The sequence below is a fragment of the Scedosporium apiospermum genome, assembly GCF_000732125.1.
Source record: "Scedosporium apiospermum strain IHEM 14462 chromosome Unknown SEQ_SAPIO_0143, whole genome shotgun sequence".
NCBI classification, from domain to species: domain Eukaryota; kingdom Fungi; phylum Ascomycota; class Sordariomycetes; order Microascales; family Microascaceae; genus Scedosporium; species Scedosporium apiospermum.
Window position 1 is genome coordinate 1,617,404 of NW_015971844.1, and position 9,776 is coordinate 1,627,179.

At 54.2% G+C, this 9,776-nt stretch overlaps 2 protein-coding genes across 2 annotated transcripts; one reads left to right on the top strand and one right to left on the bottom strand.

Moving 5' to 3' along the window:
* Positions 1-1,820: 1,820 nt before the first annotated feature.
* SAPIO_CDS9740 (uncharacterized protein) lies at positions 1,821-6,806 on the top strand (the record flags this gene model as incomplete). The annotated part of the gene is made up of 7 exons (XM_016791064.1): positions 1,821-2,388; positions 2,496-3,340; positions 3,428-3,725; positions 3,887-4,103; positions 4,186-4,195; positions 4,307-4,522; positions 5,370-6,806. The coding sequence occupies 7 exons, from the start codon at positions 1,821-1,823 to the stop codon at positions 6,804-6,806; spliced, it is 3,591 nt and encodes a 1,196-aa protein (XP_016639574.1).
* A 476-nt stretch (positions 6,807-7,282) lies between these two features.
* Positions 7,283-9,338, bottom strand: SAPIO_CDS9741 (Glucose oxidase; the record flags this gene model as incomplete). Its single annotated transcript, XM_016791065.1, has 3 exons — positions 7,283-8,577; positions 8,656-8,785; positions 8,874-9,338. 3 exons carry the CDS (start codon positions 9,336-9,338, stop codon positions 7,283-7,285), a joined length of 1,890 nt encoding a protein of 629 aa, XP_016639575.1.
* Positions 9,339-9,776: the final 438 nt, after the last annotated feature.

A 9,776-nucleotide genomic window follows, 5' to 3' on the forward strand; every position in this document is an offset into this window, starting at 1 on the left:
CAGATCGAGGACCTATCCCAACCAGGAACCAGAGCACGTTTCCAGGCTTCAAGGTCTCTCGGCCTTCGGCCCAGCGCACTTTCTCTGATTTCCCCATCGGACCGGCGATCTTGGGAGTATTTTCCTTCGCCAAGCACACTAGCCAGGCACTCGACGAAGCACATTAATGTGCTCGGGCGGCTAAGCGCGCTCCGAAAACTACGAAGTCGGCTTGGATCAAATCTAAAGCATCATCACACTTACACCCGATCCTTCTATCCTTGCGCAGTGGTGTGTGCCTGGACGAGTCCCAACAAAGCATTTGACGCTTGTTTTCCAAGGTCCAATGGCCTCGAGGATCAGCAGGCCCATATCACACCCCTCGACTTTTTTTTCTTTTTTTTTTCTTCCATTGGGGAAGCTCTCCCTAGCTAACTATTTATTTTATTCGACTCTGGGATTGTGGGTATTCAACGCTGTTATGCTGAAGGTATATGGTTCTACTAAGTTATGGATTCACAACAAGTTGAGCTAGAGCATTGTAAACATTCAATGTAAACACAACATTGATGTTTAGGGTAGGGTCAATTGATGCTGGTAACAGCTCGGGGACTCGTTGAACACCCTTTATTGTATTCGAGTGCGATCACGATCGCGATCATCGTCGGGTCACTGGGGCGTCTTGGACAGAGACACGAGTGTCTGTGTCACCAGCATATCTCAGCCATAATTCCTGCTGCTCTTCTCATCACAGTTTCTACCTGTACCTTGGTACAAGAACTCTTTTCTTTCGAGCTGATTTGGTTCCTAATCTACAGTCCTACAAGTACTTTGACACTATCCTACATCGAAGATGAGAGATGAGAAGATGGGGAAAATAACGGTGAAGACCATGGAAGCCGGGAGGAGTGGAGACAACCTTTGAGGCCCAGACAATAAAGACGCGGTGGAATGTGGATGGCTCGCTTGCCATAGCCTCCCAAAGTCAGCTCAGCTCGGGTAGGTCGGCGATCATCCATGACATCAACATTGCGGGAGATCTTGGAAGTCCAGGGTGCTTCTGCTTTCTAGTAGTTACTACTTTACTATTTTAGCGTAGTGTCTTGCTCGGCCCCACGGGAAATATCGAGGTAACCATCCAGAAAATCCGGTTCCCGACGATTTCGATGGACCCTTGGTTCTTTGATAGTTCAGACGGTTTGAGACGACAAGACAAGGACAGCTTTATCAATTAATCAATCTCCGCCCCAAGTTCCCGGACAATCTAAAATTAACCCTGGCTCTAGCCCTGTTTTGCCTGGCTGACTGGGAAGCCTAACATCAACGAGATGACAGCGGGAAGGGTTGCAGGAGGCGCAGGCGAGTAGCACGATTTGGTTGATGCATTGACGGATCCAGGGCGTCTGCACGAGGTCGGGGCGGCGGCGGGAGATTCACCGTCATCTTTCCTTCCACCGACGCCGAGGCAGTGAAGAGAGACAAGCATCGACCAAAAAATGAAGCTTGCATCAATGTATGTGAGGCCATGTCCACCGGTTCCATTTGATATCTCGCGATCTTCAGCATCGCCCGATTAGCACCCTCATTTTTTGTAAATAAATAGGAATGCTGAACCACGCGCCATCAATTTCCTCCCCTCCACCTTGAATTGTGTAGAGAATATGTGCCTTATTTTCCGCTAGCCCTTTTGCGTTAAGCTATATAGTCCAACTGGTTCCCAGGATTCCCAGTTCTCTCGCTCCCCAGCTTGGGTCCTAGAGGAGGTACAGAGTTATCGAGGACACTATACTCATTTTCCGGGCATCGCCTCTCGTCGCAATCCCCCAACACTCTCGCCAAAGATGCGACGGCTTTCCAAAGACAAATCCCAAATCGACCCATCCCTCGCCAATCTCCCCCTCGAGCAGCTCCTCGAGAGAACCTCCAGCAACAACCCGGCCGACACTCTCCCTGCTTACACCGTCGCGCCAACCGCACCGCCAGAGCGCCTAACCCGTTCGCCTCCCCTGCCCGTCAGCATCACGGCGGCCTTTGATTCGCTCCAGCTGAGCAACGAACCCCCCGCCTTCCCTACGGCCCAAACGTGCCTCGCGCACCTCAAACTGCTGTATGCTTTTCGGAACCTGAAGGATGATGTCGGGTATTCGGATGGGCTGTGGGGCATCAAGGATCCCGATCCGGCTTTTGGGGTTCCGGATGCAAGGCTGCTGAGTAGGCTGAGGGAGAAGAGGTGGGCTATTTTCCTCGCTAGGGCTGTGGATCGGTATGAGGCTTGGTGGAAGAGTTTCGGGGGGAGGCCGTTGACGATGACGGATATGGAGGCTAAGGACAGTGCTGCCTATTTGTGGTTTCCTACCGATGGTGATTCGGCAAGGTTGCGGTGGGACGAGGTGATGATGATTCCTCTGGGTAGGCTTTCTATCGTCGTTTCTTTTTTTTTTTCTTGTTCTTTTCCACCTTTCTTTCTTTCCTTCCTTTTAGTTTGATCCCTTGTTTGTTAACATGTCCGGGCACAGATGTTCTCATGGTTTGGCACACGCACATGCTCAATCCTCGAAGCTATCTCGAAGACTGCATGCGCGCCGGCCTCCGCAGCCTCTGGTTCTCCGGCCTACCATGGAAAATCGTCAACGAGGCCATCGACACGGACTTCAACTACCGCGTCTCCGACGAAGCCAAGAGGCTATGGACGGCCCGAACGGGTCGACAGTGGGACAATGCCTACGACCCCATGGTCAAGGTCATCCAGTGTCCCGCCTGCAACGGCCTCTGCCACGTCCCCTGGACCTCGTGGCCCGAGGGCCTCCAAGAACCGGCCGACGTGCACTTCGAGGGGAAAGGCTACGGCGACGGCATGCTGTTCATGTGGTGTCCCAACGTCGCTTGCAGCATGGCCCTCACCAAGGACCGTCTCTCCCTCGGCAGGTTCATCAACGACGTCAAGAACTTGGTCCTGTACCAGATCGCCATGCCCGGCACGCAGCTCGACCTCGGAACCGGGGTGCCTACCGTCGGTGAGCCGTCGAAGCCGGCGCTGCACGCATTTCCCAACTATCTCATTCGCGACTCTCTCCGCACGCCGCTGCTGGAACTGTTCCGCCCTCCAGGGATGGGGTGGGACTCTCGGGACCAGCCGCAGGATCTAGATCCTGTCAGGAAGATATTCGGGAAGAGCCTGGATGATAAGGCCAATATTGCGCGCATTGCTGGGACTCAGACTGGCAAGTTTTTCCTCCCGAAACAGGGGAGGATGGCGATTCGGAAGATGCTCAGCAGGTATAACGGGAATTGCTCGATATTTGCCCTGGACCTCGTGAGCGCTGTGCTGAGGCAGGGAATCTTTATCGACAAGATGCACAAGGTTTGTCTTTGTCGCTCCCCCTCCACGTAGTTGCATAGGGGTTCGCTTTTTCTTTACTCCCTTTCTCTAATCTACTATTGATATTAGATTGACTGGCTACACAGCCCATCAGCCAGGGCCACCATGGAACGCCTCATCGTCAAATACAACCGCTTCCTCACCATCATGGCCCGCAACCGCAACAACCTCGCCGTGCCGACCCTCGACATCGACCTCGCGTGGCACACGGCGCAGCTGAGCCCCAGCACGTACTACGCCTACACGGTTCCCAAGTGTCTCAAGTTTGTCAACCACGACGACAAGATCGAGACGTCGGTGTTGCAGGGCGGCTTCGAGTGGACGTCGAAAGTTTACCAGAAGAAGTACGGCGAGGTGTATTCGGAGTGTACGTGCTGGTACTGCGAGACGTTGAGGGTTGGGCATATCTCGTCCATTGGTAGCACATTGGGGATGTCGGGGCAGGAGAGGAGTGAGTTTTTTTTTTTTTTTCGTATTTTCTTTTCTCGAGGGAAAGATAACTAACTTTATACCCTCTCTTAAAAACAGTCGCCGAGAACTTCCACCAATCTGGCGCAGCGCGATTCTGCCCTTCGGACAACTCGGCGCACATTTCGGCGCACAACTCGGTGCGGACAGCCGTCTCGGCCGCTGCGCAAGAGAGGTTCAACAGGGAGCTAGCAAAGCAGTTCCTCAAGGCGCAGAAGCGAGCGCACCAGAAGGGCCGGTCGATCCCGTCTAAGCGGGAGTACTACGACCACTGGGGGTAAGTAAACCAGTAAATCACTCTTCCGTCTGACCAGAAAAATGCCCCAATCTGGTACACACATCCTCTTCGGCGGATGCAGGAAGATGAGCGTAAGAAGGCGCTAATTCGAGATTGTAGGACTACGTATCTCTTGTACGGACCATACGTCTATCCCATGTACTTCTACCCACCATTGTACTATGGTGGAAGTCCTGGGACAGCAAGTTCAGGCGGAGGATCGGGCGGTGGTGGTGGTTGCGCTGCCGGGACTTGTAGCGAGGGCGTGGCAGCCGGAGGGTGCAGTGGTCCCGGGGGTTGCGATGATGGAGGGGCACCATGTGGAAGCTGTGGAAGTGGCGGCGGCGGCGATGGTGGTGGTGGCGGTGATGGAGGCGGCGGTGATGGCGGTGGGTGCGGTGGATGTGGAGGATGCGGAGGTTAGATCAATACCTCAGCATGCCAGAGGACCTTTTGATTTATGAGGGGAGAGAGGAAGATTGATGGATTCTATTTCGACATTATTGTATCAACTGTCATAGCTAGCTTCTTTAGCCGTTTTCTTATATTCCTGTATATCGCCGCGATTCAACGATTTAATGACTTGACTTGAAACTTGATGTGTCGCCTGTTGGATATGGTTTTCATTGCTGTTGTCTTCTCTTCGACGCCGACAAGGAGGGTCGAGTTTGGTCCCCCTCTGGAAAACAAAGAAGCATTGGCGCCAACCAGTCCGCTCGACCGGTGCCAGGCAGTTGGCAGAGGGTTGACACTTGACAAGCACAAAGGGCAGTCGCTACCTTTGTTTGTACCACTAGTGACAAAGCTGCTGATGTCAATTCAACGTTGTCACTTTCCCTTGTCTATTGGGCACTAGGCAGCAGCAGGTGCCTGAAGCTATCACCAGCACCAGCCAGCATCATCACTGTCGAAATCGTCATACCATACCGAGACCAGCTCCATCTTAGTCTCATTCGAGATCCTCATCCAACCCTTCTATTTAAACACACCTCTGCTCTTACACTTGAGAATTTTGTCTTGACCTCGACTGAATCATCCATTGACCCTTTCTTTCACTCTACCAACTCCCAACTTGGCGCAAAATCAATTCCCAATCGCAGCCCCTCCCCCTCCCTCCCTGCTCCTTCCTATATAGACATCAGTCACAGCCTCTCAGCAATAACAATAACAACAGCAACAATAACAACAACAACACCTCTTAATACCTCAAAATACCTGAACTACCTCTTCATTACAAAACCCATGATACTCTCCTTTGCTTCTTAGATCCCCCCGACATCTCTGGCACTTTTCTTCTCTCCCAACGAGAAGAAGAAACATAGACCGCACATCATGGATGTCGACATCTCCATCTCCATCCCCATCTCAGTCTCAGACCCTCAGCATGAGTCCCACCTCATCCACGTCCTCAAGACAAAATTCCCCCTTGAGCTCCTCCTCCGTCTCACCGAGCTCATGGACACACCCTCCCTCCTCAACCTCCGACTAGTCTGCCACGACCTTGAGCGCGTCACCTTCTCCATATTCCGCAAACGCTTCTTCACCCACCGCTATGTCCGCTACAGCGCCAAGTCCCTGCGTCACCTAAGTGAAGCATCCTTGTCCTCGAGGCTCTCTCCCCCAACTGAGAGCATCCATTTCATTCCTGTACCCGTCCTCGACGATGACTATGCCGCCTTTGACATCGGCCTGGATCGGGACATGCTCGAAACCGCATTCTCCAACTTACCTAGTCTGCGCGCCATCACCATTCGCTTCGACGGCGCGGCGCGGCGTCTCTTCACCTTCGACGTTCGCATGTTCCGCGTTATCGTTGCGGCTCTCTCCAGAACAGGAACGACCCTTCAGGCTCTTAATCTTGACCAGAGCGGCGGGACTGGTGGGGGCCTCGCCATCAGCGGTCTCTTCATCCCAGAGTTCCTCCGCCCGAGCTTCTATCCACCCCTTCAGGGCATCAAGCACCTCTCCCTCTCCCTCTTCCCAGACCATCAGCCCAGGGACACGCTCCTCACGCAATTCCTGGCCATCTTCCGCAACCTCGAGTTCCTTCGCCTCAACCTCGACCGCGGCAACCCTCACCTATCGTACAGGCTCATGCAATCCATGTTCCGCCCTGCTCTCCCTAATTTATCCACCGTCAAGGAGCTGCAGCTCGGCAAGATGATGATCTCACCAGAGTCCATGGTCCGCATCATCAACGCATTCGCACCTTCCCTCACGGCTCTTGAATTATTTCGCATCGGCCTCTACATTAGCCGCGAGACCGCACCGGTTGATGACGACGACGACGCGGTACCGCGATATTCGGAGCTCGCTGGAAACCCTCAGTGGAAATACGTCTTCACCCAGCTTTCCAAGAACCCTCATCTCGCAAAACTCACGCGCTTCAAAGCCGGTTACTTGACGGAGGGTGCCTCCAGAAGACACGTCTCCTTCCGCGCCGAAGCATCAGAAGAGGGAAAGGAGCCGCCAAGCGTTGCCGTTTGTGAGCATCATGGGTCCAACTTTTCTAAATTCGCGCGAGATGTTAGGGATAACGTTATCGTGCCGCCTCCAAGCCCCACCGGGTGGCAGGGCTTCGATGAAGAGGATGAGGATGAGGATGAAGACGACGATGAGGATATGGACTTGCTCGACGGCGAAGACGAAGACGAGGATGAGGACGGCGAGGACGGCGAGGACGGCGAGGACGAGGGCGCGTGATGATTTACAGGTTAATGACCCTCTTGATTGATAGACATGCGGAATGGTCAGTCTATCCCCCTGCTGCGCCAGCTCATCATCATCTTATATATTTTAAAGGAAAGGCGGGTTTCTGCTGAGAGGCAAGAGGCGAGAAGCGAGAGGGAATGGCGGACTAGGCTAGTGTGGACACGGCGTAATTGCCCAGGTCGGGCCGGGAGGATTGGCTAGGCCGATGAGTGGTTGTTCACTGAACATGTATATTATTTATACCCCTCAAACGATTTGAGAAAATCATCATGAGAAGAAAGGAAAATGCGCATTGGGTTTTTGGTGGAAAACCTATCAAGAGGTATTACAGAGAAGATGGAAAGTATATGCGCGCATGACCCAAAATCTCATGCAAACGATCCCTCATACATTACTGATCTGCCTACCCCTAGTCTCGTGAATAGATCAGCCCATATTACGATCCAACCTCTTACATTCAATTTTCCTTATTTCTTCTTGCTCTTCTGAGCCTTGCGGGCTCGCTTCAGCCCACGTTTGCAAAGGGGAGGCTCAGGCTCAGGCTCTTCCCCACCAGCCTGCGCCAGGATAATCTCCGCAATCTTTTCCGCAACGGCGTAGACCGTCTCGCAAGTAGTAGCACCAATCAAAGTAGGCTGGATGCCACTATCAATAATCCTTAACTTCTTGGTGCCGTAGACGAACAGGTCCTCGTCGACGACGCCACCCCACTCCTGGGGCATCTTGGCCGTGGTACCGATGGGGTGGAAGACGGAAGGAATAACGTTATCCTTGACCCACGCGAGGAGCTGCTCATCAGTCTCAACCTCCGGGCCAGGGCTCGACTCAACGGCTTCGTACTGCGCAAGTTCCCCCGTCGTCATGAAGCGGCGCATGAACTTGACGATCTCGACCATGACGCGGAGATCGAGCGGGTTCGAGCCCGCGCGGTAGTCAACAAGAACCTCGGCCTCTGGGTGGGACGCGTTGAGGCGGACGTGCCCACGAGAGAATGGGTGGAGGTTCTGCACCGAACCGCCCGGACCGGAGAGCATCATTTCGCTGAAGACGACATTGGGCGATCTGACGAGCTCGGAGAAGACCTTTTGCTGTTGACGGTATCCCTCGATCTGCTCGGGCGTGTAGTCCGCTGGGAGGAACTCGGCGGGGTCCTGCGCGGCGTATTCGGCGGCGAGGGCTTCGTAGGCCTCGGGCGCCACGACGGGGAGACCCAGCATGGCGGCGAGGTTAGGATAAGCTCCAGGCCCGACGCCGGGGCCGTAGACGGGGGTCTCGTTGGTCGGGGCCTTGCCCCATTCGTAGGCGATGATGGGGATGTAGCTGTGGTCCTGGAAATTGGCGCCGACTCCGGGGAGGTCGAGCTTGGTCTCGATGCCGGCCTCAGCGAGGTGGGAGGCGGGTCCGATGCCGCTGAGCATGAGGATCTGGGGGGTGTGGATGGCGCCGGCGGCGAGGATGACTTCGCGCTTAGCTTTGACGGTGATGGGCTCGGCGGACGTGTCGTTTCCGGAACGGAAAGTCACGGCCGAGGCAGTCAGGACATCGTTGGAGTCATCAAAGAGGATGGTGGAGACCTTGGCGCCGACGATCATTTGGTAGTTGTCGCGCTGGAGGCCGTCCCAGTGGCCAGTGCGGGCGTAGGATCGTTGGAAGTTGACGTTGTCTTGGGCCATGGGGTACCAATAGAGACCGGCCTCACCGGCACCCGAGTCGACCGGGATGTTCACGCCGGGTACCTTCGACATGGCATCGTAAAGAATCACTTTTGGGGGCAGGCGTGTAAGTCAAAGATGCGACGGAAAGGAATGGAGACGTCAACTTGACAAGAGGGGACACATACTAGTCTGGTCACTGGCATTTCCATTGCTGAACGAGACTTGAATCTCAGCATCCGTACCCCAATAATCCAAGTCATAAAGAATCTTGAACTTTTCGACCTGGTCTTCGGTCGGAGGATTGAGGGTCATGGCCTAGCAGGAACCGTTAGACACTGGAGACCAACTTCCCTCGGTGTACAGTCCGGTGATTTAGTGGAGGAATCAATGAATATATCCATACCTTCCTAAAGAAGGGAAGAAGGCCATTCCAGTCCCAATCGGCAGCATCAGATCCACCAAGTGTCTTCCAGGCATCATACTCCTCCGAGGTACCCCTTAGGAACACCTGGCCGTTGACGAGCGAGCTGCCACCAACACCCTTCCCAATACCCACCAAGAAAGTCCGGTCATTCAGGCCCGGACTCGGCTGCGACGTGATGTCGTACATGCGCTGGAAGTCGAAACCGGTCTTCTCGTGGAAGACGCCCTCCTCAATGACGAGGACGGTGTACTTGCCGTTCTCCGTCAGGCGATCGCCGACCGTGAGGCCGGAGGTGCCGCCGCCGACGATGACGTAGTCGTACTCGTCGGCGACTTCTTCAGCACGGGTGAGGAGCTGGGCGTGTTCGGAGACGACGGGCCAGGCGGCGATGAGCTTGGCCGTCGCGGTCAGGAAGACCAGGACCGAACTTTTGAGATTGCGCATGGTCGTAGAGGTCTCTCAGACTCCGTGGACAATGTACAATGGCCGATTAGTAAACGAGCGGCGAGAGAAGAGGCTATCAAGCTATCAAGGGGACGGGGAGCCTAAAGGAGTGAAAGCTCTTAGGGTTCCTCTTACAAGCACCATTACAGGGCGAGAGAGGTGTCATGGGACTGTATTTAAGCCAACGCCCCATGATTGATCAATTGGCCCAGCCAACTTAGAGAACTTGGCAGTCTGACTCCCCCGAAGCTGCGGGCAAGGCAAGACAAGCCATGAACAATCTATGGTTCAATGGAACATTGAAGCAACAATATCGTGCAGCGAGGTCGCAACAATCCGGATCCTTCTCCACTGAGAACATTTTCCAAATCAGACCAGACAATATGTATTCTAGCATCCCCATTGGAGGATTAGCGCCAAGACGCAGTTCATCTCGTC